Source organism: Diplotaxodon limnothrissa, linkage group LG20 (genome assembly GCF_057381915.1).
Source record: "Diplotaxodon limnothrissa isolate DT_005_m linkage group LG20, D_limnothrissa_male_GT1.1, whole genome shotgun sequence".
NCBI classification, from domain to species: Eukaryota; Metazoa; Chordata; class Actinopteri; order Cichliformes; family Cichlidae; genus Diplotaxodon; species Diplotaxodon limnothrissa.
In genome coordinates, this window is record NC_140615.1 from 2,077,092 (window position 1) to 2,105,019 (window position 27,928).

Here is a 27,928-nt window from a genome sequence, read left to right on the forward strand (position 1 = left end):
CATTTCTCACACCTTGGTTACGTCCCACATTAACTGCTGTAACGATTTTCTTTTTGTTTTTCCTTGCAAGTCTAGAACTCTGCTGCTCACACCATCACCAGAACTCCTTCCATTAATCACATCACACCTGCTCTTCAGCAGCTCCACTTAAAAATCGTACTGATTTCAAGATTCTTTACTTCTCTGAACTTTTGCACATCAGCAAAACAATTCACACTCTTCTTCTTCCCTCCTTCTTACTGTCCATTCCCCGCCATTTGACTACCATGGGGTCTAGAGGCCTCAGTACTCTGCTCACCACCTTTGGAATTCCATCCCACCAGACACGCTTCTTTAAAAGTGGCATATTCACTCTGATGGTCTTCTAATATGAATCCTCTGATCTCAACAATTTTGCATATTGTAGATTTTGTTTATTAGCTTGATGGGTATTTGTCAGTTTATTACTCTAGTTTTAACTCTTCTGTGTGAGATGACCTCGAGTGTTTTGACAGGCACCTGAAATAAAATGCGTAATTATTCACTGAACATTTTCATGATCGCTGCATAACTTTTTACATTTAACAAAAAGTAGATTGACATTTGAAAAAGGTTCATTTTATTTAGAGATTTCTGCAGGGCTTTTATTTATGTATTTTCACTTACAAAAATCCACAAACTGTAATTTCACCCAAGGGAACAAGTCTTTTGCATATATTTGTATGTCCCAACTCAAAAAATTTTTTGCACAATATCATAACAAGCACGAGTCGTGATTGTATTACATTAAGAGCTCTGCATCATTCTAAGCACGTCACTCGCTCATGCCTGAGAACTAGTGCACAGAGACTCTTAAGGCTATGGTCTGTCTGAGCTGTCTTAGTGAGACACTTGAAAAGCATCTCTACGGTTTTTAGGGGGAGGACCATGTCTTCAAGCCCTGTTAGACTGAGCATGGCTGCTCTCCTCCTCCTCAGTTCATTTGAGGGTAAGCTCATCGAGTATGAGAAGTTTGCCGATGTCAGAGCACAATACTGCTGTCTATTTGTTTCTATGGACACTGGAGGTAAAGTTGCTCTGATTGGCTGCTTGGCAGCCAGTCTATTTCCTGACGGTGGCGGTGCTGTTGCTGCGCTGGTAGAACAGCACATAGGCTTGATTGGTCTGAAGCTGGTTCTCTGTGAGTGGAGTCACACTGTCAATGGGCAGACGAAGGGAAAGTTTCAGGTTTATGCAAACATATCTTAATACAGAATAAGCAGGGTTTCTCAAATATATAGACCACCTTTGATGTACAGTTGTCAAAATATGTATATATTGTGTGTAAAACGAAATGATATCTCACCTGGAATCATTGTAGAAGCACCAGCCATTTTCATCTAAGCAGCAGGCTGTGTAATGTCCCATGTTTACTGTCCCAGCATGGTTACATATTGCATATAAATCATACAGAACTGAGCCTGTGGGGACAAACATAGATCCAGAATTATATAGTAACATAAATACAATGAGTTACTTAATCCAGGGTTCAGAACTGTATTGTGTCAGAATTCCAGATGTGCAGTTTATGGAATAATCTCTGTTGCAAGCGATTAAATTAGGATATGATTGCGTATATCCCAATATTCCTTTATTTTCTATTACAATGCATGGTTTGAGTCAGTGAATCATCATGTTAACCTCCCTATGCTTAAAACAACAGATTCATAGTTCACAGCTAAAAACCTTTTTTGCAGCTGATTTATGCCTTTTCTTCTAACTCTCTTTTTCCTCTCTCTCACCAGCCATTTGTCAAAATAAAATCATGTAAAGCAAGCTCTTAAAACGGTTTTGTAGTGCGCTCTACCCACTTGTGTCAAAAAGTTAAAAGCCCAGGTTTTCTTCCACATTTTATTGCTTCAACCTTTAGCTGCACTCCTTTTGTTGAAAATACAGCATAGAGGAACACAGCATGAATGGATCAGACAGGCTCGGTTCTCTTACCACAGTCGACAGGTCCGTATGGTCCAAGGTCCAGGTTGGTGAGTGGGAAGGACACATATATAGTGCTTTTACTGATGGACCACCTTGACGTCGTGAAACGGTTCAGATCTTATCGAGACTGTTAAGTATTATTAGCGTCACACATCTGTGCAGATAAAAATCACACGCCTAAAAGCATCACAAGTGGAAGAGTTGTTGCCAAGGATACGGATCACTATAACCTGGGGAAACCTCTGGATAGACAGCCGCTTGGTGCACTCTGTACGCCTGTTACACCTCTCGCACATCTGAAGAATGTATAAACACACATATACACACCTCAACACAACATACCTTACACATGCACACAGGGTCCGGCGTATATATCAAGTACAAATGAGCAATGTTGTTTAGTGAGCCACTAATAACTAAGATGCACTTAAGTTGGACACTCTTATGACAGAAAGAAATTCGAGAATTCTCATCATCTGCCTCACTGTTTATGAAATTAAATGTTTTTTTGTGCCAGATGATTGCATTTCTTTGAAATGTTTTCATATTGATGAGATCACTGTATTAGTCGTTTGGAGTCTAGCAGTTTACCCAACTCCCCGGTTTGATCCCGGGAGGGGACACAAATTCCTTTGGGCTTGTGACAGGAAGTGTAAAAACATCTGCCACATCTGGAGCTACCTGCTGTTATTACCCCCCATGTAAATAAGAGAGCAGCTGAAAGTAGCTTTACTGTTCAAGCCATTTGACTTCTTTCACACATCTATATGTTATGATCTTTATATGGAATAAAGACAAAAACGTAATGATATGTGTAGGTCATAAATGGATCAAAACTGTGTTAAATCATCTCCTTGCTTACAGTGTCTGTGTCGATATGTTTTAATCACACTATTGCTGATCCAGACAGTTGCTGAGATTCGACAATCATCGCTTTAACTTACTGGCGAATTCTCCTTGTCCAGTTTCTCCTCCTGAGAGAAGAGGTCCAGACACTCCCTGAGCGTGACCTCCCCAGTAGAACTCCTCTTGGGGATGGGCAGTGACAAATCGCAGAACACATCAAACGTGTTGGAGTAGTGAGAGCAGACTGAGCAATGCAGTGAGCTCCGCAGCTGGCCTGAGAACAGATCTGTAGGGACCAGAATGATCAGCGGTCTGCTTTAACGGGGATAAAAATAATGGATGAATTTGACTGGAGTGGCTCTCCTCACCAACAATTATGCTGTCATCTCTCTCCAAGTGCTTCTTCCACATGACAGCCGCCTCCTCAGATATTCTAAGGGAGGATAAGAAAAATGATCAGAACATGCTCACATGCAGGTAATCACTGTTTTAAGGACAGATTTATTCATTTTAGCATACACACCGAAACCTAGCAAATTTTTGTTCGGGCTCCTTCCCGGCTCGTCTAACGTATGGTCTGCGATTTATTTCGGTATGCAGCTTGTCGAGTAGGAACCTGAGGAACTCCTGAGCATCCTGTTGACTGTGGTGAACGCAGAAAAATTAGCAACTAGTTCTTCACAAGAATCAAAAGTCTGTACAAGTGGAACAAGAGAAGGAGTTTAACAGTTTACACATAAGTGGTAAAAAAGTTGTTAACCTCGAGGAAAGGCGAAACAGAACCCCCCCACAAAACAAATCCATATCCTCACCTGTAACCATTGAAGTAAGGCACTGCTTCTGTGAATACATTGTAAAACTGTCTAGGATTTACAACTTTGTCTCCTTCATTTACATCCCAAAGGCCCGACAGCACCTTAGAGAAAGCTGGCATGGCAAGAAAAACAGAAACAAGAAGAAAACATGAAACTCTGACGCAGGAGAGACAGTCAAGACAGAACAGGAAGGAGAGGAAATGCACCTTCCATCAGTTTAGCTTCCTCTTTGGAGAACTTCTCGTGCTTGTAAGATCTGAGCAGGCAGTAGCCCCGCAGGCCACATGTGTGAGACAAACACTGGACAACTGCATTTAGAAAACACTGGGTCCAAAACAAAAGAAAAAAGGGAGAGTGATGTCAAATAATGTTCATTTCAGAGGCCCTTTAAGAGTTTCATCTGTGATCTTTACTTACGGTGTTTCCTACGTTTCTAAGGCCAGTCCTGCCTCTTCCTAAGGTGAGCTGCTCCTTCTGAAATGTAAAAAACAAAAGGAAGTCGATGAACACAGATCTGTCGGATCTGCGAGTACCATACAGAGCACTGTTCATTTATTTCAAAACACACAGTGTGTGTCCTACTACGTGACCTCTGGATGTGCTGGTACTCCATGTGACTGTCTGCCTTGACTCCGCCATGTCAGTGTGTGTTTAACTTTGGCAGGACAGATTTAGCTTTCTTATCTCATTAGCATAGCAGAAGAGACTAAAAGGAGGTCAGCCTCGAGAGTTCATCCTATTAGAGACCAACGAGGGCTGACAGGTGTTTAAACATGTGTGTTGATGTGTATTCTCCCTTAACAACTTCACACCTTTCTTTGTCTGTGCTTGTGTTTTTCTCAGGTAAAATTTCACTTTAAGAGCTTTTAAAAGTTTGAGGATATATTAACGCCATATTTTTCCTGTGTTGTCCACACCTCATTGTCAGCGACCAGAAGCAGGCCCATCAGCGATGTGTAGAGGACAGACTGGGAGATGTCGGTCGTCTCTCTCTGGAGGCCGTTCTGAGACACCAGGGTCCGACACAGAGCTTCACAAGAGCCCTCCCCACTGACACTGCTGGCTCCAGGCATCCTTTTATACTAGTAACCGGCTAAAGTCGCTAACAGAATGGGTCCTGAGATAGAAAGGTGGCCTTCCCAAAGAAATCCTAGCCAGATGGTTTGCGCCTGAGATGGGGAAAGCTGTTCTTCCTAATTTATTTGACATTCAGACTCAGAGGTGAGCAGGACGCGGTGGTCTCACACAGGCCTAATCTGTCTCACAAGACATGTAATCCAGCTCTTTGGTGAATGAAGTATGATGAAGAACTTTTTCCTTTTCAGAAAAATGACATTTACAGCTGAAGGGAATAAAAAAAGAACAAGTACTCTGTGAATGACCGTCTCTGACGCTAAACCCGTCTCATAAGTAGATGAAGCTGATCCATTACACAACTGTCTCGTTACTGCGGCACGCACGAGAGCACAGAAAGTTTGCATCCACACATGAACATGTCACGTTTAAAACAAATTTTAAAAGCATTTTTGGAAATATCACTCGAGCTGGATTCAGCTCAACAGAACACATTAAAACACTCGGTTATGTAATCAATAACACACCAGTCACACACACGAGGCGTCTCCTGAGATCTAAGCAATGCCAAACGTTACTGACTTTTGGAGGTAACTCGTAAACACTTTATTTGCAAACAAAGTAACTTTGCAAATAAAGCCGGTCAAATGTAGCAGGACTAACAAACACACAGAGCGGTCCGGACTCACCTGATCACCTGGTCACTCTATCTGTGGACAAACTGTCCCAACCAAACTGTTCCCATCATCTGCTGAGCTGTTAAAAATGCATAAGGGGCCGTCTACTGTTTCACTGTGTGCCTGTTGGCCAGAGCTGAAAGTCTACCTCTCCCCTGTCCTGTCACCGGTGTCAATGAGAGAAGGAGGGAGATGGAGAGTGCGAGAGGGAGGGGTGGAGGATAATCAGCTCTAATCCTTTCTCTGTAGATCTTGTTGGCTATACTTAGACCTGTCTTTGTGTACTTTCCCACGAGTGCCTCAACAATCTTTTACGTGTCAGTTTATTAATTATACAAACTCAAAGACAAATTTTTTTCTTTGGTCAATTCACATTCAGTACTGTTCTGACTTTATACAGCAATCACTGCAATTGCAGACAGGAAAAAATAATAAAAAGAACATTAATATCGCTGAAAATATCTAAACACATTCATCATTCGCAGACAGTCAATGTACACGTGCCGCTCAGTCTGACAGTCAGCGACTGGTGTGGTCTGCCATTTCTGTGTCCGAGCTGAGGCTGAGCTCGGCTATGTGATACAGGGCGGGATCGTGGTGAGGAGACAACTGTGACTGGCTGGTGTGGGCTGTCCTGTCGCGTGACTGGACGATGGCTTGGCGCAGACAGGTGATCCACTGCTGCTTGCTGAAGGAGTCGTTGGCCTGCAGGCTGTACGAGTGAGCTTTGGCGCGCCCTCTGCTGCTCACGCGGAAACAATTCTTCACTAGAAGATGGAAAGAAGAGAAGGGAGAAGGAAGGTGAGCGGAAAGTTTCACTTCAGCTAAAACAGAGCACAGGGGATGGCTTACTGACATTTGTTTGTGTCACAGAATTCACCAGCAAATACGAAACAAATAAAGTATGCAGATTATGCGATCATATTACCTTTATCGTTTCCCCCTGTGAAGGCTCCTCTGAAGGTGCCCCCTCCAGCAGCCTCGCCGTCTGGGATCTCCTCCAGATTGATCAAGGCATTGGGCAGAGGCTGCCGGTACACGTTAAACACCTGACCACCGTCCTTGTCCTCTCCTGGTCTCGTCAGCACCAACACCAGCTCAAATAGGAACACATGCAGCCGCTGACGGGGGACAAGTGATCAAGAGAAATGTGCTGACACAGTTTCTAAGGCAGAGAAGCCAACTTTCTAGCACTCAAATCTGAACAGCCAACATCTTCTGCCCTCCTTAAATGACTTTAGCCTCTTCATTTGGATTCTGAAAGTGTGAAGACCAGTAAACAACATCTACCTGGCCCTTATTGTTCTTGAGTTCTCCATGGCAGTAGATGAAGCGGGACTGCTGGATCTCTGGCACTCTCTGGCCCTCTTCGAGGTAGGACAGGCCCCGCCTGTAGAACTGACACTCTGCTTCCCCCGTCTTTTTATTCACCTCTGCCACGATGCTCTGGATCAACTCCAACTGAACAGAACCAAGACTTTTTAATATGTCATCAACACAGGGCCCTTTTCCTCCTGTTGCTTCTTGTAGGGCTAAAATTCTGGGCTGGAGCCAAGAGAGTATGACTATGAATATTTAGAACATATTTAAATGAGTGGTTTGGTGTGATAATTTGTTTAGTCAACAGTATCCTCTTTCAAACACCATCAAAGGAAACTTTAAAGAGACTGCAGGCATCTTAAATGCAGCACTAACTGCGGAGTCATGTTTTTATTTGCTTTTGCAAACTGTAAATGTAAAAGTGATGAGCCAGATTAGTGAATATACTGGTAAGAATTAATAACTGGCCTTGTTGCCATCTGGAGGCACTGTTGTGCAACGCAGGAAAGGAAATACTGTATTTTAACGTACTTGAAGACTGATGGATAGAAATGTGTGAATATTAATAATTTGGATTTACAGCATCTGATGCAACAAAAGAGAGGATGCTTTGCTAGACTGTAAAAATAAAACTAATCAGTGTTATAATTATAGGCTTTATATTTAAAAGCAACACCTTGCAACCATCTTGATAACGTGCCAGTGTGCATTTCAGTATTTTGCAGCTGCTGCAGACCTGGCACTGATTAAACTGTGAATTCTCTCACATGCTTGCAGATGTAAATGATTGTGTAGGAGCCCGACTCACAGCATCCGGCAGCGTGTCTTCATCTGGGTGGTCTGGCGGAGTGCACTTCTGTATCTCTTTCAACAGCAGAGGGTACTTGACCAAACGGCTCCGAGGGAGATCCAGGAAGTTCCACAGGTCCAGTTTCCTGCTGAACGAGGACTCCTGACACAGACGCAGAAAGTGCTCCACTCTTTTCTCGTGCTTTTTCTGGTCCAGCAAAGCTTTGGCTCCCACCTGGTTACAGCAATATGTAACATACGCCTCCAGGCAAGGAAACTGCAGAGAGAAGCATGGGAAGAGTGCGCAGCAGTGAGATAAGAAGGTGAAGTCAGCGGGAAAAGAAAGATGGAAACATGCATAAAGACAGAAGTTAGATTACGTTAAGATTAAGAAGGAAAATCAGAGAGAAGCTGAAGGCTGACTTTTCTTCTCTCACTCACCCAGTGCATTAAAGTTGGCCCCACCTCTCCAACCGTTTTCTCTGATCCTCTCAGTCGCTCGAGACGAGTCAGCAGATCTGATATGAATTAAAAGAAAACAGGATACTCCAAGTTGTGCTGACCTTATTTCACTACAGCTCAAAAACAAGTAGTGTGCATAAAAATACGGCACTTCTAAAAAAACTAATTAAAAAAATACAACTTCCCATTTTATGAAGTTTGTTTTCAGGGCTGGGCAGTGTAGAAGCTTTTATTTCTTTTTTAATGAGCCTTTAATTCAAATTATACCTAGATAACATTTAGTACATGGTATGAGCTGTAAAACTACTTTACCTGCTCCTGTTTACTTGTAATTATTTCAGATTGTGATGTAATTACACTGAACTGCAACAACCTATACTTTATCAAGACTTCACCTCATTGCCTGAATTTCATATTCAGGAAATGAGCTGATGCATAAGTGGAGCTCGAGATAGCAGCACAAGCTGCACAAAAACAAAGTTACCTTGATGGAGGGGGATGAGTGAGTCCAGAGTACCGAAGATCTGTCCAAGCTCACTCTCTGTCATTATGTCCAACTTCAACATGGGCTCATAGTACACCTGGGAACAGACCCGGGCAGTTAGCACATAAAAGCCTGCATGTGAGTGGATTAAATGTGTTGTTCAGGTTGAGCAGCTACCTTCTTAACCAAACTGAGGTCCTCTATGAGCTGTCTCTCTCCTTGGGTTAGCTCGTATATGACCTGCAGGGCATTTAAAATAGTTAACGAATGCGCACGTTATTGCCAGTGTGATAACAAAGATATCGGCGCGCGTGCACGCACACACACACACACACACACACACACACACACACACACACACACTGTGTTGAGTTGCATAAGAAGTCAGTTAAATAGACAACACGAGCTCTCACAGCTGATTGTTCAATAAAGGAAGTTGAGCCTTCAGTGCCAGCTCACATCCTCTTTCATAATACCCATGAAGAGCAGCTTCACAGAAATGAAGAGTAGGTACAAGTTACTCCGCCTACACGGCAACCACAGCCACACAACTTGACCCATATACAGGCCCCCAAACACATTCTGCTATAGTAACAAGGTATTTTAATAACGAGGTTTTTGTTTAGCGCACCTCTTGCCGTTTGATTTCCTTTGCAGTCAGATCGTGACTTTCCACAGTGTCACTCCAACACTGGCTGTTGCGGCGACGTGGAAACGAGGAGGCCTTTGTCCGTGAACGCAGGGGGGCTGTGGGCAAAGGTCGAGCTTCTGTACGAAAACTGATAGACCGCTGAGAACAGAGAGGAGCAGCTGACTGTTATACAAAACCCCAAAACTCATTCACTGGTCACTTTGTATGACTGGACTGCGAGTGTGTTTGTTACCGAAATAGACTGGCCGATGCGCTTCAGAGCAGGGGTCTTCACAGGGTTTAAGACGCCTGTCAGGCTATTGGACTTTGCCACAGGTTTAACCCTCTTATTGCTGGGCTCCTGAAGTGAACCAAAAAAACATTTTTAAGATCTGCACAAAATAGTCCACAAGCTGTGGTTCATTCATTCAAACCTAACTGTGCACAAGAGGATTTTAAAACAACTGAACACAAATCTGGCATCTGCAGAACACCTCACCTCCGATTCCTTCAGGTCGGACGTCATTTCACACTCATCCTCTCCCTCCTCGTCCTGAAACATGTTAAAAAGTTAAAAATCAACTCGAGGTACACGCGAGTTCAGGAAAGTGGAAAGACAAAGATGGTGAGAGGCGAGATGTTGCATGGTGCAGATCTCTCATTTCCTGTGTGTCTTTCAAAGAGGAAGAAGGTTGAAAGTGTGCCTCTATAGTGAAATTGCAAGATGTCTGCCTATTTCTTTTTGCCACACTAACCACATCAGCTGTGTCTTAATTGCAAGCAACACTTTAATAGCATCAATAAAAAGCCTCGGATTATATGGATGATGTAATGTACAGCTGGCAAAAAAAAAAGAATATCTGAAAGGTGAAAATAAACAGAGATAAGCTGGAATTTAAGAAAATGAGACAAACTCCATTTATAGACTTGCAAAAACTTCCATGGTTGCAAACACAGCGCTCACATCTCCCGTCAGTTCTGCACTCAGCATTGTGGTCACAAAGGTAAGGTTGACTAACTTCCGTTCGTTACAGAGAAACAGAGAAATGAACATGAAGCAGCAGCATCGATGCGTCTCAGTCTCTTACTCACCTCTGAGATTCTGATCACAGGTTCAGGGGCCGGGTCTTGTTTTCTCTTCTTCTAAAGACAGCAGTGTATGAAAGTGAGTTTCTTGGACTAGTTTTTAGGACAATAATTAATTTTTTTTAAACGTTAGTTTTTAATGCAGGAAAAAGATGGTGCAAGAACCAAAGCCGATGTGGCAGCTTACCCCTGCATGATCACAGAGGACTGAGTGTCCCTCTGCTGGCACACCGGACCTGAAAAGAAGAAAAGCTCTTACTGGGCACAAATTAAACATTCATACAGGGAACGTATCTTATTGTGTGATACATTCAAAATAACACTTAAGCAGACAGTGTACATTCAAATGACTTGTTTATGTGCCGTGCTCTAGCAAAGTGCATTAAAATGAGTTTTTGTTCCACATGTCGTACAAATATGTAAGTTTTGTAATCATGCTGGTGACAAACACAGAAAATTCACTTAGAACACGAAGTACGATTAATCAACAGGAATATTTTTCAGCACCAATTTGTAACAGAGCAGCCCAAGGTGGAAGCATAATAAATGCAAAAGGTACCGTACCAGGAAGTCCTTTTTTCACCAGTCTCCTCCACTTCCATCGTTTCTCTCTTCAGTGCATCTTTACCAAATCATGACACATTCTCAAAATCACAAATGGTCAAATAATCCAAATTTACACCCGTCTTCTTTGTTTGGGTCCTTTACAGCGAGTTGTTTGCAGGAAGTGTGTTGAGAGTTCAGTGTACTCCTTCCTCCTCACTTTCTTCCTCATCTCACAGTCGACCACATCCTTTAGAGTTGCACACATTCATGTATCCGCTCTCGTCAGGGAGGAGCGTTCAAAGCCTTACACAAAACGTATCAAACGTGTATTTAAACTAAGAGCACTTCACACACTAAAGTACCTAACGACATACTTGCTCCTGTGTGGCACAGATTAGCTACAGCCATTTGCCTTTTAAAAAAAATAAACAAAAAAATTATCCTTTGCCTACATTTATAAATTCAAAACGCCATCACAGATGATTTACTTTAACGCCGGAGTAAAAGGGGAAGAAAAAAGAAATCTGATTACTCTCGTCACTGTCATTTGGTATCTTGGTATTCAGGCAGCATTTCCCGGATGTGTTTAATAATGAAACTTCTCATTAACACGAAACAGGTCAGACAGGAAAAACAAACCTCTGACACTTTAACATTGCTGAATGCCACTGACACGGTCGGTGTGTGTGTGTGTGTGTGTGAGACACAAAAATAACCACACAGTCTTCTTCAGTATGTTTTTACATCTTTATTCACTATCACACTAAGTGCTCCCGTTTCAAGATACATCTCGTTGCCCTGTTCTTACAGTTAAGTCATTTGGAGTTAACAAAGTAGAAAGACAGTTTAGGATCTACCACGTGTGTGCGCCAAAACTCTGTCCAACCACCCAAAAAATAAAATGGAAAATAACAAAACACATAAAATATAATGAGAAAGAGAAAACCAATGTCATGTGCACGAACCCCTCCCAAAGCCACAGAGTGGGTTTAATGAGGGTGTAGGGGTACCTCACACTGGCAGGGGTATTCAGGTGGTGTGAGATAGTCAGATATCCAGTCAGGAAAGGCTTGGGCTTATTGGTGTCTCCTGGGCTGACCTTTTACATATTAATTAGGTGCATATGTTAAGAAAAAACAAAACAAAAGAAACTAATGTGGGACTGTGTCTATGAGACAGAGGTTGGAAGAGGGAGAGAGCAAGTATAGTGGAGGGAAGAAGGTGGATTAGATTAAAAATCAAACAAAAACCTCCATTACTGCTGAAGGCCAATAAGAGTGATGGTTTTTAGGGACACTGGTTGGGATATGGAGTACCAAGAGACCACTAAGGCTTATCAATTCACTCAAGAGGTTGGTGCTTTTGAGAAACATCAGGATGTCCAGTGTACATGCTCCCTTCCTCCAGTGACACCCCTGTTCCCACAGCCAAGAACCAACTGGATTCTTAACATATACAGTTATTCTTAATTCAGCTTACTGGGGCTATGTACACTCAGGCACAGGTTTACACAAACCACAGGCCTAAAAAAATACTGATTGATCCAATACAGCTGACCTGGATCAACCCACGCACCCCCAATCCCCATTTTAGCTCCTCACTCAGAACACCCCCATCCCCATCTCCCCCCTGTAACTCCCACCCTCCTGCGGGTGGGCTCAGTGCGGAGCTCAGCGGATGGTGTATCTGACATAGGGCACTTCCACGTCTTCGTCTGAAAGGTCGTTACAGCATAGCTCAAACACCAGGGCTTTCACGTGTTTGCCCAGCTTCTTTTTGGACACCTTCGTCACAATCTCCGTCATACTGCAGGACACAGAAAGAAAACCAGTGAATACAAACTTTAAAATTCCAGCATGCAAATGAGGAAGCAGGTGTATGCACGTGCACTCACGGTAGGTCCAGTCTCTCTTTAAGTTTGGCAGCAGGCATGAAAAACGAATACAACATGGACACTCCCTGAGAAAGCATGGTGATCTCCAACTTATGCTCATTCTAATACAGAACAGAAACAGATCGTGGTTAATTGTATGCCAAGAACATGTCAGTGTGGAGAAAAGCAACCAAAAACCAAACCATGAGCTCAACATACTTTAAAGTAATCCAGAAACTGTCGGAGTGTCATTTCTTCCCCATTGGGCTGCAGTCCTGTGACCTCAAAGCGATCCCACAGCGTCCAGTCGATTTCATAGTACTGCGAAAAAATGTATTTTAAGTATATACATATTAATTATAAGAGATCTTAATTATAAGCTCAATAAGAAAACCAGTTATTACATTAAAATTTCTCCTCAGCACACACTGATGCCATCAGTGTGAGAAGACAAGTTGAACTCACTTACACCCAGGCAGTGCAAAATGCATCTGACTAGTGCATCAGTATTAGCATGGCTTAATCATCACAGGAGTTTATTATACTGGAGTCAAACATTTCTCTACAGCGCAGACATCGTGCGCATCTTTTTAAAATCTCAGCAAATGGTAACGTATTTGCTTACCTTGTGTTTTGGAGCAGCAATGGGTTCAGAGAAGGCAAAGAAAGGCAGGGCCAAGTTCATGAAGCCATTTTTGTAGGACTCCAGCTTCTTGTGTCCTTTGATAATCTTGAAGAGCTCCAAGCACACTAGGCCGACAACTGCTGCTGTGGTAGTGGCGATAGCAGGGATGATCTTACCAGCTATCAGTTTGCTCTGTTTGGTGATTAAAAGGACAGTGATGAAGGGAAAAAACCAAACAAACAAACAACAACAAAAACACCCCCCAAACTTTATAGTGCACATAGAGAAAAAGCAAAATGTAAATTTCTGAGGTTGAGTTTAAGTTGTTTGTTTTCACAGAGTGCACTCTCAAATGTTTTTTCATTACTATTACAAAACGAATACTATTAGCAGGCACATTTCCCAATTAACACCAGTGTGAGAGCAGCTGGGTCTGTTTTCTTACCTTGTGCCTGTCTGTGGGGGGGATGTCATAGTTCTCTGCTCTCAGGTTGGAGGCTGCCACAATGAAGTCCATGTGAAAGTTGGTGTCATCATCCTGTTAACATATAGGCCACAGCCATTACAAACCAGAAGTACCAGTAGTGTTGATTCAAGTTATATTAATAGGTTGAAATTCTAGCGTGAGAGTTACAATGTTCTGGCAGTGCACCACTTAAAGGCATCTAAGCAGAGTTAGCCTTGAAAGCTATGGAAACAATACTTTCTTACTCTCATTATTATTAACAGACTAGGTTTCCAATTGGCCTCACTGCAAAGCCAGATGCTGTGTTTTATTGAATCTTTCAGATAAAAAGAACAAAGTCCTCAATGCCACTGACTAGCTTTGCTACCGGCAACTGTAATAAATTAAACAAATGTTATTTATCTTCATTAAAGCTGACAAAAGGAGACGCCTTACCTTTTCAAAGTCAATGGAGGTGAGTTTGAACTGGAAGGACTCTGGTGAAGGCAACATGGCTTTCAGCTCTTCCAGTTTGGTATCATCTGCATAATCACAAGATCAATGGTTGCATTACTGTCAAAGCATCCACAATGACACATGACTCCGTACAAGATTCACAAACAACTCTTAGCTGATGTAACATCCCCCCAAAATATGCTTTATTACACAACCACATGTGAACATACCAATAGAGGAATTGTTATTTTGCAGTTCCTGATCAGAGACGTGGATTTTAACTCCTGAACGTGGGGTGAAAGGGGGCACCTTGACATCCTGCAAGATCTTGATCACACCTGCACGATCAGTGCTGCCTTGCAGGCCGTATGTTTGAGCGAACAGGTTGGCTGCTGCCACAACATAGTCCATATGCAGCTCCTGAAAACAACATTCATTAGTTTGAGCCTGGCTGGACTAGACTCCGGTAATATTAAGCTTATAAATGACAGCGGCACACTTACATTGGTAGTGCTGAATTCTAACGGGTGAGGACATCGCTTTGGGCCAGACCAGAAGGGAGCACCGGAACTAGTGAGCTAAAAGACAGATGATAAATGTATAAGTGCTATAATGGAAACCTTTCATGTCCATTTTGTAATTTTTGTGTCAATTGCATATTTATTAAACAGGAAACCGTGGATAAATGACAGGAAAGGGGGTGAGAAACTACAGATGCAAACTAGGGTTTTGTGGTTCAGCGTCAGTACTGCTGACTGAGCCACTAGGCAGCCTTTCGTGCAATAGATACGCAGCAACTCAAACTGCCGTTTGACTCAGCTGAAGTTTAACAATGTAATTTCTGCTGTTTCTAATGTATGCCCACCATCTATAAATGGCTTTTCAGGGGAAATGAGATGTACAAACTGGCATGAATAAGTATACAGGAAGCCCCAAACTGTCTTTACACAAGAGTGTAAAGTAGTTTACTTTTATATAAAAGTCTCTTAATCATGACAATGTTTTTGTGACTTACTAAAATAATTTATCTGCCATCAAACGATTTTAGAAATGTTCAAAACCAATATCACGGTCCGAGTATAGTTTACCATGTTTGTGACAACTTTCATGCTATAAGCTAAAATCAGATTATCAGCTGCTATGCTACTCTGTGCTAACACGTGCTGTAACACACAGCAGCACCTCTCACTAAATTTGGTGTCACTGAGCCGACCTGCACAGAGCTCAAAAACAGAAGACAAGACATAACGTGTGGCCATTGCAGAAGTTACATCTTCATATAATCTGTTGAATAAGTTAATATTCCAATACTGTATGAAAAATGACAACACTTTTCTTGTTGCTGAAATGAATACCACCAATGCAACTATAGCTGCAAACAGTTGATAAGACGCGTAAAACCAAGATCAGACAATAACGGTTAGAAACTGATATTCATCTCGTAGCACCTTCACTTTGTACCTGATCTGGTGGGAAGTTGTGCAGTAGCTGGCGGATGTTGTTGCTGTATTGACACTGCCAGTGGTTGCGAGCCCAAGCTACGCAGTCAGCCCAGTTTTGGGGGCAATCTGTGACAAGACTCTTATAAAGAGCCTCCAGCACCTCCGCAGGCTGAGCTCCTGGAAGCTTCAGAGTACGCTCCATGAACTTAGGATCTCTGCAAGAACGGAAATTATAAACCTCATTGACTAGTTTCGACGATGTGAAGAGCTGTCATCTTTTTTTAAACCATTTACTCTGCAGGCTGATTTTATGAATTATTTCGAGCATGAGGTTTGGGTTAGATTTTACAAGAAGACAGCTCAATGGCGCCACGAGAACCAAGAGGGGGCTGTGACATTTACAAGATTGATTCTTAGTTGAAAGGCAAGTTATACAAGTTTATAAGTACTGAATTACCAACAATCCACAAACACTTATGAGACTTAATGAGGAAATTTGTCCACTAATGAAAAGTCATTTTATCAGTGAAGAATTTCTACGATGAAAGGAGCCCAGCATATAGGCAAGTAAAATGCTGACAGGTGATTGCATTAGAATGACAAGGAAAAGCGACATACGTGAGGTACTGCATGGCATTTTCTGGGGGTTGTTTGAATAGTCCCTCAAACTCATCGCGGGCCCACTGCACAGAAAGAACCACAAGGACAGCAGTTCAATAATAGAAGTACGAAATATTTGGTAAACCTACAATAGTTCCATTCACACTGTGACACACTAACCACACACAGTGCTATTAAAAAAACAAAACCCTATATGAAGATATCAAGCATATGAAGAAACAGGTAATGCAATAAAATTCTCTGAAGCATATAGTGCTGAAGTGATTAACTCCTCTATTACATGTGTGCATTGTGTAGTTGGTACACCAGGTGGAGTCTTTTAAAGTAAAGATTAACACAAAGGTTTCTGTATGGCTGTTCTCAATACTACTTTGTGGGCCACGCTGACTCCAAGCATCAGATTTGATCCTGCCTGGCCAGTCTCACACTCTGAGACTCTCCGGCTCTGCATATACTAACCTGCAACGTGTGTTCAATGGCATTTGGGAAGTTTTTGAGGGTGCAGATGGGGATGGACTTCTCAGGTGGATCTTGACTGGAGCTGTAGGACTCGGTGAGGAAAGGGATCACAACCTGGACATTGCCTTTGGTACCCAGAGTGCCTGATTCCAGTAAGGGTTTACGATAGTACACACACCTCCGATCCATATACATCCCTGAACATTAGAGGAAAACGCACGTTTTTTTTTTTTTTTTACTGAATCCATTTCCCCCTAGTTATTAAGCAGTTATTCTTAATGTCTCATCATCTCTTACGTGCATCAACGTTGTCCAGTGCATTGGCAACTCCATCAAGGCTTTCAAAGAAGTCGTCATCGTAGATCCTTTCTGTGTCAGGGCCCACTCTGTTCTGGTGACCTGTGATCTTGATTGCCGGGTTCATCAGTTTCACTGCAGCAGCAGCCGTGTCACTCTTCATTTTCTGTTAACACACACACACACACACACACACACACACACTAAACAGTCAACTCACTAATAACATTATCATAGGTGACCAAAAGAACAAAGATCAGAGGAGACATTCTGTACAGAGGTCACTGCTGTCCACATTAATGCTTTCTTTTCCAGGGACACACACACGTACGTACGCACACACACGTACGCACGCACGCACGCGCACGCACGCACACACGTACACACACACGTACACACACACACACGTACACACACACACACACACACACACGTACACACACACACACACACGTACACACACACACTGAAGTTTAAATTGCCTCTATCAACATACAAAACATAATCTATAAGTGCACTTCGGTGTTACAGGAAAGCCATAAAGAGTGCTGTGCGGAAACATCGATCAATAGAGTTCATCAAACAAGTCGAGTTAAGATGATACAGACCGTAACGTCCCAAGGTCTGAAGAGGAACTGCCTGTTGAGGTTGGATTTCTCTATGGTGTCCATGTCAGTCACAATGACCTCTCCCTCCCCAGCAGCCAGTCCAATCATGGCAAAGTTTTTCAGCAGCTCACAACCAATGGCACCAGCCCCAACCTGGAAGGATTAGAAATTTGTGAATAAAGCTATAATGGGTCGTCATACAGTTGAACCTTCCATTTACACGTGTCACTCACTGTCAGAGAAATGCTTATGGTTAGTGGGTAAAGCTGACAGTCTTTTTGCCGGATTCCCACCAGAAAGGTTAAACCCAACAGCTCTGACATGCACTGGGACATGGTGGGTGGCACTCAATTAACATGGCAGTGTCGATACACTATTGTGCCAATTATGAGACAAAGAACTAACAGCTGATATATTTTGGCTTAGATGCAGCTGCCACCATCTCACTCACGATCTCAAATAGTAAATAACTGCCCATGAATATCCCAAGAACTGACAGCGTTCTTTGTCACTGTGCAATTAAATCAAATTATAAATAAACAAAAACAAAAAAACCTCAACCGAGCATTCAAACAAGAATGAACTTTCTGTTGGACAATTTTAGGCACAAGAGCAAAAAGATAAACACTACCACTAAAGATCTCATAAGATCCATTTCCCCTAGCATCCTGAGAACAGCACCAAGAAATATTCTTCATCAGACTTTAGCTCATAGTATTTTATAGTGGCATAAAGGTATTTCTAAGTTTTTGTCTTTTGCACAACATTTTTCTGGCAACCTTATTTTTTAAAACTTCCTAGTAACAGGAAATTGAAGAAGGCAACAGAACTTTTACACTGACACTCACCAAGAAGTAACGCTGTTTGGCAAGCAAATCCTGCATTTTGGTGCCAAACACTGCAACCTGTCCATCATATCGACAGTTTTTCTTGGAGAAAAAGACATAACAAATTTAGCACCATCATTTATTGCAACTACATTCAGTACTTGCATTTTGAATATGCTTTGAACACCTACAGGGGCACACTCTTCCTCTGTGAGCATGAATCCCTCCTCTTCAGCCAAGCACTCCAGGGCATCAAAGTACAGCCATTGCATTATGGGCATGAATTTTCCTGTGCATGCCTAAAACATCAAACAGCACATGAAATACAGGAAACCCTTCTCCATTTCAAAACACGTCTAATCATACTCAATGTAAAATGACTCTTCATAAGCATTGATAAGAACGGGCTTATCAGTGCCTGTTGATTAAAATAGATTTTTCTTTAATATAACGAACAACTACACTTAATATTGTAGGGACAAAGCTTTCATCTTCAATTTGCATACAGCTTTCCACTGACCTTCATCACTTCCTGTGCAGCCAGCCCTCCAAAGAAGGCATTGACAGGGGCCAGGTCACCAGCAGCAACATATGACATCTTTTTGATAAGAGATTCATTCAGCTGTTCCACTTTGGCCGACCCAGTCTGAGCAGAGTTCACGTCTTTGGCCAATGCCAATAGCTCTTCACCATCCGCCTGGAATGCACACAGTTCACGGTAAATTACAAAATATTAACTATAAACAGACTTTATTTTTGCTGTGTTGTGCTGCACTTTTTTATGCGGAACTATTTTATTTTAGCACAAGCATTTAATCAAAGTGGTTCCCCCTTTCCAAGAAGATCCCACCATCATGAGTGATATGTACCTGGCTCCAAGGTGCTGGAAGATGGCCATGTTTTTTCTGGAAGGCATGGATAGCCTGGAAGCCTAGGTGCATCTGTCCTGGAAACTCCATCTTGGCAAAGTCTGTCATCAGGAACTCAGGCTGGGCCAGCGATGAGGAGAGAGATTTCTGAACAGGGAAAGAAACGCAAGGTAGTGAAGCTGGGCTTTTCCACTGGTGACAGCAATGCCAGATGGTAAGGTTATATTGGTATTACCATGAGAATTCACACTACACCATCTGTGGAAATGAGATCATGCTAGTAATGCCATGTGCAAAACGGCAGCTACTTACAAAACTGATCTTCTTGGGCATTTTAACCTGGGAAACTATTCCTCCTCTTATGTAATCTGTGAAGCCACTCGTGTCACAGATGCTGAAGGTGTATGGACCTAGTAAAATACAGGACATTGCATGAACTTGTAAACTCATAACAGAGTGACCAAAATGTATTCAATGGTGGAACAAAAAAAAAAAAAAAGAAAAAGAGTGTGTTCTTACCAAGAACTTTAATTTCGACCGGCTTGCAACCATTGAGCTCAGTCATACCCTGAATCTCAGTAAACGTAACATAATCTCCACTCTCGAAGCCATGACGAGCTTCATCCAGACATGTCACGACCCCTGCACTGTCCTGGGGAAACCAAAATGTGCAACTTTTCAGGCACTGCTGCCATGAAGCTTTAATTTACTCCTAAAAAGCAGGTAGTAGTTAAAAAGAAAAATCAGCATTGTCAGGGGGGATAAAAGAACCAAGACTAACCTTTGTGATCATGGAAATCATAGCACTTAATGGCTGCTCTCCATTGGTGTCATACACAATCATCTCTTCTCCAAAGTCACAGAAAAGTTGACTACAAAAGAGAAATTAGAGCACAAAAACATTAGATGCTGACGGATGCACTGCATGTGAACACTAAACAGAGTCTTAATCTTACCCAAACAGACCACGAGTGTCTGCAACAATCAGCTTGATTCCCTTGCTGTGGCAGAACTCTCCTAGAGTCTGCTGCTCATCCAGAGTTGAGTTAGTCAGCACTACCACCTAGATTTCAAAATAAGACAAAATTAAAAACTCTTTCCGAAATGGTAAAATGACTAGGGAGTTTTCTTATGCTAAATTTATACCTGGAACTTGGTCAAGTAGTCTTCAGTCAGTGGTCCAGTGTAACCAGTCACAGGAACATAGCTGTTCAGTTCAGCCAGGCGGGCCTGACTCACTTCTGCCCTGTTCTTGCCCAGGTCCTCCTCCCGAAGGTAAAACTAGCCATACAGAAATACTGATGCTGTCATTAAGCAATAACTGCCAATACTATAGCCAAACATGACATTAAGGAATATTCTAGTGAATAACATTGACTCAGTGTGAACTTTACTTCATTTGTGTGTTTAGCCATATTCTTCTGTGGGTCCGCCTTTTCTTTTGAAAGGACTTCAGAATGTGTCAACGAGGATAAAAACAACAGACTACCACTTAAACGGCTTGACTGACCACAGTGTACTCCCTGCATTCTCACGCTTAAGTCCATAACATTAAAATGGTTATCAAGAGCAGATGAGTTTTATTTGTAGTTATGCTGTTATATTTATGAAAGCTAAGCAGTGATTAGATGAAAAGAGAAGAAATCCCACCCAACTCAGTTTGGAAGTGGACTAACATTATATTGTTAAGTGGTCTTGGCTGGTTCATTTGCCCTAAACCAGTTTGGACTGTCAGCCCAGAGAAAACCAAGCAAAGAAACCCAAGTTTAAGGTAAAATGAAATATAGACTAAATGTAAAATTTGGTCTCAAAACTTCAAAGCATTATTTGAGCTCCTGAAGCACATCAACAATAAGTGCTTTCTTAAACTACAGGTTAACCATTTCTTTTTCCATATTTCTGTTATTAGGACCGAATCACATAATTGAAAACACAAATGTACAATGCAAATGCAATACACTTAAGCTGCCCTGTAAATAAATTAGGGGTGTGTCTTATAATAGAAGCCACAATACCAGTGTATCTTTTTAAATGAAAAAATGTCATATCCCAACATCATTCGTATAAAATGACTATGTTCCCAAGCGAGTCTTAAAATCTGTGTCTAACCACGATGACACTTCTGTAGCAACAACACCAGAAAACTGCCTCAAGTTAACACCCAAGGAATCTGTTCATACATGTTTGCAGTTTGATGAGACATAACAGGATTTCACAGACAAATAAACGCAATCTACTCTGCTGAAATTATGTCCTTTAACAGACTGGCTGTACTACGATTATGAAACTGGGAAGAGGCCACCCACTGGTAAATCTGGGTCAGCTCATGGGTGGGGGTGGCTTTAGTACCCTTTCTGGATGTTAGCAATACACAACAACACATAACTCAATAGATAAAGCCACAGTGCACTTTGGAATCGTGCTCAGACAACAGGCGAGTCCACAAACTGCAATTCCCTTATAGTTGCGAAAATACGGTACACAAGGCGCACATAAAAGCCTTAGATTTTCTTTAAAAAGTGCGGCGCGCCCTATAGTGCAGTGCGCCCTGTGTGTTGTAAGGAGGACGTAGTAGAGAACACCATGAGAACGCTAAAGGGTGAAGTGTGGGCGTTGATCGTATATACCGGGACAATCGCACATACCTGTATAAAAGGACAGGTATGTGCATTATGTGGAACATCGTTGTTTTAACAACCCTGAAAATGGCAAAGAGACACTCTTATGAAGCACAGTTTAAACTGAAGGCCATCAGCTACGCGGAGGAACATGGAAATCGAGCAGCCGCGAGAGAATTTAAGATTAATGAATCGATGGTTCGCAAGTGGAGGAAGCTAGAAAACGAGCTCCGACAGGTCAAGAAGACGCAGCTGAGTTTCCGCAGACATAAGGCGAGGTGGCCCGAGTTGGAGGAAAGACTCGAGCGGTGGATCATCGAGCAAAGAACGAGTGGGAGAAGCGTTTCGACTTCACCATTCAACTAAAAGCAGTTTCGCTAGCAGAAGAAATGAAAATTGAACATTTCCGAGGAGGTCCGTCTTGGTGCTTTCGTTTTATGAAACGGTGCCATTTTTCCATCCGGAGCAGGACTACAGTAGCGCAGCAACTTCCAGCGGATTATAAGGAAAAGCTGGCCATCTTCCGCTCCTACTGCAGCAAACACATCGCCGACAAACACATCCAGCCCAGCCACATCACTAACATGGACGAGGTGCCGCTCACTTTCGACATCCCGGTGAGTCACACTGTGGAGAAGAAGGGGACCAGCACGGTAGCGATACGCACAATGGGGCACGAAAAGTCTTCTTTTACTGTTGTGCTTGGCTGCCATGCTAATGGACAGAAACTGCCGCCTATGGTGATTTTTAAGAGAAAGACTTTGCCTAAAGAGAAGTTTCCAGTAGGAATCATCATTAAGGCAAATGAGAAGGGCTGGATGGATGAGGAAATGATGAAAGAGTGGCTGAGGGAGGTGTATGTAAGGAGACCAGGTGGTTTTTTCCACGCATCACCATCGCTGTTGATCTGTGACTCTATGCGTGCCCATCTCACAGCCGATGTGAAAAAACAAGTGCAGCAAATGAACTGTGAGCTTGCTGTCATTCAGGAGGCCTGACAAAGGAACTCCAACCGCTGGACATCGGTGTGAACCGGCCGTTCAAAGTACGGCTGCGAGCGGCGTGGGAGCGATGGATGACCGATGGAGACCACAGTTTCACTAAGAGTAGAAGGCAGCGCCGGGCGAGTTACGCCACAATTTGCGAATGGATTGTAGATGCTTGGGCTAACATGTCTGCTGGCACTGTTGTTCGAGCTTTCGCAAAAGCCGGCATCATTTCCGAGGAGCCGCACGGCACGGAAAGTGACTCTGACAGTGAAGAAAGTGAACCTGGCACGTTTGATGGAGATTTAGCGCAGCTGTTCAGACACAGAGGATGAGGACTTCGATGGGTTTGATTGATGACAATTACCGGTAATAAAAAATGTGAGTACCAAACTCAGTTTTGCTCCCGCTTTATTTTTAAACACGCATACTTGTATGCACCCTATAATCAGGTGCGCCTTATGTGTGTGTTAAATGCAGTAATGGCACACATAACGGAGACTGGGCCTTTTAGTACAGTGCGTCTTATGGGCGTGAAAATACGGTAACTTAATCGGGAAAAATAAACTACTGCAAAATTTTTTAATTTAAATATCTGTGCTTTCACACACCTGGGAAGAGAGGTCTCTCCATTCTGCAACTCCTTCGTCATGTATAGTGACACTTCTAACTCCTCCCAGGATCACGTTCTTGGCAATCTCAACTCCAAGGCCTCTCATACCAGAGATGAGGACATTGGAGTTCTGCATGCGCTTCATAGCTTCATGGCCCAGCACGTAACTAAATAATGACATAAAGAACCATTGGCATCATTATGCATTGGTAGATGTCAAGCCCAATAACCATCAAGTCCAACATCACAAAAAGGAAAAAAAAGAAGCTTACAGCTGTCTTGAGTACAGGCCTTCATCGATCTCAGCATCATTGCCATTCTTAGCCATGCCCTGGGAAAACAACACGAAGTGCAATCAGTTTACGTTACAAGTTCTACTCACTCTATAGAGTAGATGTGTTTGCACTCACGTTGGCAGGTGTGTGGGACAGATCAGTTCTGACAGAGTTAGAGGAGGAGCAGTGGGATCCCGTCTTCGTCTCTGTTCCTGACAAGCGACGCTTCTTGGACAGCGGCGAGCTGGACATCTGTGCATTAACCACCATCATAAATTAAGTTGTCATTCAAGCACATGAATGTTACCAGTTAACAACTGCCCTATAACATTTTGGTAGTTTGCAATAAATCTAGAATAAAAGAAAGACATTTTACATCATTAAGAAAAAAAAGAAAGACAGCACACTGTCAACAAGCCTGGGTTTCCTGAAGGTTCTCAGAAGCCAACTGATTCCAATTCATATAAACTTCAGTAATTTTATAATTCGTTGCTATGGTTCCATTATAATAAATACCTAAACTAAAGGCTAACCAGTCCCCCTCATTTTGAAGAGAGGATTTTTAGCCTAGAGAGCAGCTGGGCTGGCTTCAGGCCAAACACAAATCTGCTAGAAAACGAACTGAGGCTGGGAAGAGACATGAATAGCATTACGGTTCTTTCATACACACAGAAAGCACAGGTTTGTTTAGATACTTCTATTGTTTTTTCCTGGTATTTATCGACACCCAACATGTTTCAAGGAAAAGAGCTGAATCATTAAAAGTTCACTGCGGTAAACTGAGCAATACCACACAATGGCTGGCAGGTGCGGACACAAGGACCACACTGTGCTGCAACTAAGTTGTAGATGGCGACGTTACAAGAAAGCTCTAAACGGCAACATTTAATAGCAATGCATTTACTTATGTATTTAGATTTCTGATTAACGCAGTAGTCGCGATAAACCTCTGCACTCGGAGGGCCGCAGCGTTTTTCAAATACAATCTGGGTGCACAAAAAAAAAAAAAAAAAAAAAAAGGTCGGGCACAATTTCCGCATCCAATGCGGCGCCAACTTCCGTGCATTTCCCAAGGCACACGTATCAGTTTATAACCCTCTCTACGACTTTAAATTATGACGAGGCCTGGGCAAATTTTCATACGACTGCAACCAGCCTAAAATAGCCTTCATATCACCGTTAACTGAACGGTCGCGCTTGTCAAAACCGAAAATGAAGGCGTCCGGCATGATACAGCAAAGCCGCCCGGCTGTTACTGTAGTTTGCCAATCCTACTAGAAAACGTTAGCGGGTAGCAGTCGATTTAAAGATCTCAACGTGTGGAAAAATATTAATTAACTGTCAGACAACAGCACCAATAGAAAACTAAGTAGGTTCCGAGCAACTAATCGGTTAAGTGATTTGGCAAGTGGACAGAGTCTAAACATTAATAACTTAGAGGGAAGAAAACACCAGCTTGTCAGCTTATCCATTAGCAGCTCGGCCTAGGCCCGCATTACCCTCAGTGCGGAACACAATTTTACAAGCTAGCAGCTGTGGCTACACTCCAACCGACCTCGCACTGGAGAGCAGCGGATTTGACAGTAGTCTACCACAGCTCCTATGTGGATATGGGTAAATGTCTAGGCATCTAACAAACAGACAATTTAACTTTGTCACTTAACATAAACACCGCGAATACAAGCCAAGCCACTACACTCGTGCTCCATTGATTTCCTTTTCCTTACCAATAATCCTTCTCGGTCCCTTCCCAATGCGAACCCGCTCCTCTCCTGCTGTGTGTAGCTGTCAGTAAAAACGCTGATTGTATATTCGACGATTTGTACAGAGAAAAGAAACGCGATGCGGGATTGGGGTGGTCTGCACTATATTGTCGAGTCACTATGTCGTTGTGCCGATAGTCTCTCCTATGTAATTGCGCTGCTGGCTTTGCGACTGCAGACAGGAACAAAACCAAAATGGCAGATGGGGAGAAAGGGGCGGAGGAGCTGTGACGCAGGGGCTGAAATATTCAACAGGAAAGGGTGGCTGCAAGCACGCTGCTCATCCAGGTCCTCGGCTCATTGGCTCTTCAAGCCCAAGCTAAAGCGCGTTGATCCCGCCCTCGCTACGAGAGGATGCATGCCAAATATCTTACTGTACAATGAACAGTAGGATCTCCAATAATCTAATGAAAAAACCCAACACTTAATGAGAAAAATAATTGCGGGTATGTCTGAGACCATTGCATGAAAGGATTCTCCCTTAACGGAGCTGAATGTAACTCATCAGTAACAACACCTTTGTTTCAGAGGCAGATTAGCAAGGACCAGTCATCTTCATGTGAACTCCATAAACAAAGCTGAACACCAAACTTGCAACAATGCACCATCAGAAAGAACACATTTCACAGTTAAACGCCATTAGATATACTCTCACTGGAGCACAATTTGCTACATTCCACTTAACACACCGATTGTTTTGACCATTTTATGAATTCAGCAATTATCACTACTCAAGTCGGATAGTGTACGATCCTTATTAGCTAGTGATGCTGAGCGTCTGGGCGTTTTAGTCACACTGAGGTTAGGGGTGAGCATTCCTTGCAGAAGAGTATTGGGGGAGGGGGTGCCTAGTAAATGACAAAGGCCCAGAAAAAAAAAAAAAAAAGAGTGGGCCGCATATACTCGGGTACACATGTCGAGGTGATCCCCTATTTTCATCTTCCAACTAGAAAATGTTTTGAACTGAAGCATACGAATATCAATGATGTCCGAATAATAGGCTGCCTAACTTGACAAGCTAAACACAGACTAGCCAGTGTTAGGTTACTGTGATAACGCCGATAAACGTGCTATCGAAACGGGAACCCTACATATACAAACGGATATACGAGGAAAAAAAATAGTGCCAGCATGTACGCTCGTGATGCCAGTTAGCTCGTGTCTGTCTTTCAACGTAGTATCCATCAAATGTTTGAAGCAACTAGCCTTCTAGATACCATTAACGTTATTTATCGCCTAACATTAATTAAAACAGCAACCCCGTGCACATAAAAATGTACAAATGCTAATTTGCCGTTAACAGTTACGTGTCAGTGTCTTGTTAGCTACCGTTAGCGGAGCAATGGTTCGCTCAGCCGCCTGCAACTAATATTAACGACTATCGATAACGCACATCAAAAGACTGCGTAGTTGTTAGCTTGTGTGCGGCTAGCTTTCGAGCTATCTAGCCACCCAGCGACTTTTTCCCCGTCTTGTGCCGCTATGTTAGCTAACTAGCTAACATTAGCAAACTAGCTGCGGCTAACATAACCAGGACGAGAGCTTACACAAGTGTGCAGAACTTACCACATCCGATATTTACTCGGCCTGATCTGGAGTATTAAAAATCGCCTTCTGCTTAAGCAAAGAAAAACAACAACCAAGGTGACAATTCAACACCGCCACTGACTGCAAAGTGAAAAGTGTGTCACGGTGGCGGGCTCTGTGTGAGTTTTTTCCGCTGGACGGCTGCCTGTCCGGCTGTTCCCAAACCGTTTCCCCTCACTCTATTTCAGTTGAAAGCAAAGCAAAGCAGCAACATGTGCACGTTACAGGCACAACCATCATTCTGGGTCTTGGGGTTAATTGAAAATGAATATGATTGGTTTGTGTCTGCTCTGTCTTTTAATTAATCGTTAACGCTCACACATCCCATCTAGAAGATAAAGCGTACTGAATATTACACTGCTTTGTGGTTTAGTTGTTTATTTAGAAACAAGACTACTTTTTCCACCCCCGTACCCTTACAAGCATGGACTAAACCGAAGTTCACGCAGTGCCTTATGGGACTTGTAGGCACATAGGATAACATAATAGAACGCCTGTCAGAAATGTGCCTTTTGGATAAATGTTGATTAAGCACGTAAAAAACAAAACAAAACTCGGCTGTAATTCTAAAATGTTTTTTTTGAAGAGTGATCAAATGATTTTAAACAACTCAATATATATGCATGTATTTACTGACTTACTTTTATTGAAAGACTTGCAAACAGTGCACATTTTACATAGGGACAGAATAGTGGAGATCTAGACTTGTTCAGGAGAAAAGCACAGAATCTGGTATTACATACACCCAATAGCAGAACAAAAGTCAGAACAGTTTTATGATGAAAAGGATAAAATAGGCAGGACTGTCCAGTTAACGGTACCAAATGAATGTGCTGACAAAACTGGAGCAAATGAAAACAAACTATCTGGAAATGTTTGGG

General features: G+C 42.6%; 3 protein-coding genes and 1 non-coding gene across 5 annotated transcripts; all 4 read right to left on the reverse strand.

The window, feature by feature from the left end:
• Positions 1–1,080: 1,080 nt before the first annotated feature.
• usp21 (ubiquitin specific peptidase 21) lies at positions 1,081–4,687 on the reverse strand. Its single transcript, XM_085345146.1, has 11 exons — positions 4,532–4,687; positions 4,032–4,088; positions 3,821–3,938; positions 3,612–3,726; positions 3,323–3,442; positions 3,168–3,232; positions 2,898–3,085; positions 2,171–2,249; positions 1,963–2,070; positions 1,325–1,439; positions 1,081–1,174 (listed from the first exon to the last, which is right to left on the reverse strand). Exons 1-11 carry the CDS (start codon positions 4,685–4,687, stop codon positions 1,081–1,083), a joined length of 1,215 nt encoding a protein of 404 aa, XP_085201272.1.
• A 1,134-nt stretch (positions 4,688–5,821) lies between these two features.
• Positions 5,822–10,845, reverse strand: arhgef3l (Rho guanine nucleotide exchange factor (GEF) 3, like). The gene is made up of 13 exons (XM_085345502.1): positions 10,702–10,845; positions 10,325–10,373; positions 10,144–10,194; positions 9,551–9,604; positions 9,305–9,412; positions 9,052–9,210; positions 8,598–8,660; positions 8,421–8,517; positions 7,916–7,992; positions 7,494–7,751; positions 6,656–6,826; positions 6,294–6,486; positions 5,822–6,132 (listed from the first exon to the last, which is right to left on the reverse strand). The coding sequence occupies exons 1-13, from the start codon at positions 10,737–10,739 to the stop codon at positions 5,885–5,887; spliced, it is 1,566 nt and encodes a 521-aa protein (XP_085201628.1). The 5' UTR covers positions 10,740–10,845; the 3' UTR covers positions 5,822–5,884.
• A 576-nt stretch (positions 10,846–11,421) lies between these two features.
• uba1 (ubiquitin-like modifier activating enzyme 1) lies at positions 11,422–27,219 on the reverse strand. Of its 2 annotated transcripts, none has more exons than XM_085345500.1 (26): positions 27,027–27,219; positions 23,833–23,949; positions 23,695–23,753; positions 23,421–23,589; positions 20,352–20,486; positions 20,162–20,268; positions 19,987–20,077; positions 19,725–19,857; positions 19,518–19,615; positions 19,206–19,352; positions 18,857–19,033; positions 18,528–18,635; positions 18,358–18,438; positions 17,510–17,662; positions 16,902–17,067; positions 16,605–16,801; positions 16,143–16,207; positions 15,544–15,739; positions 14,586–14,660; positions 14,313–14,502; positions 14,083–14,168; positions 13,627–13,719; positions 13,182–13,373; positions 12,776–12,877; positions 12,578–12,678; positions 11,422–12,489 (listed from the first exon to the last, which is right to left on the reverse strand). In XM_085345500.1, the coding sequence occupies exons 2-26, from the start codon at positions 23,947–23,949 to the stop codon at positions 12,354–12,356; spliced, it is 3,174 nt and encodes a 1,057-aa protein (XP_085201626.1). In that variant the 5' UTR covers positions 27,027–27,219; the 3' UTR covers positions 11,422–12,353. The 2 variants fall into 2 exon arrangements, with proteins under 2 accessions (XP_085201626.1, XP_085201627.1); XM_085345501.1 differs by lacking the exon at positions 27,027–27,219 and adding an exon at positions 25,425–25,680.
• On the reverse strand, positions 12,970–13,091 carry LOC146610199 (small nucleolar RNA U6-53/MBII-28). Its single transcript, XR_014905047.1, has one exon. It is a non-coding gene; the product is annotated as a small nucleolar RNA U6-53/MBII-28 (small nucleolar RNA).
• Positions 27,220–27,928: the final 709 nt, after the last annotated feature.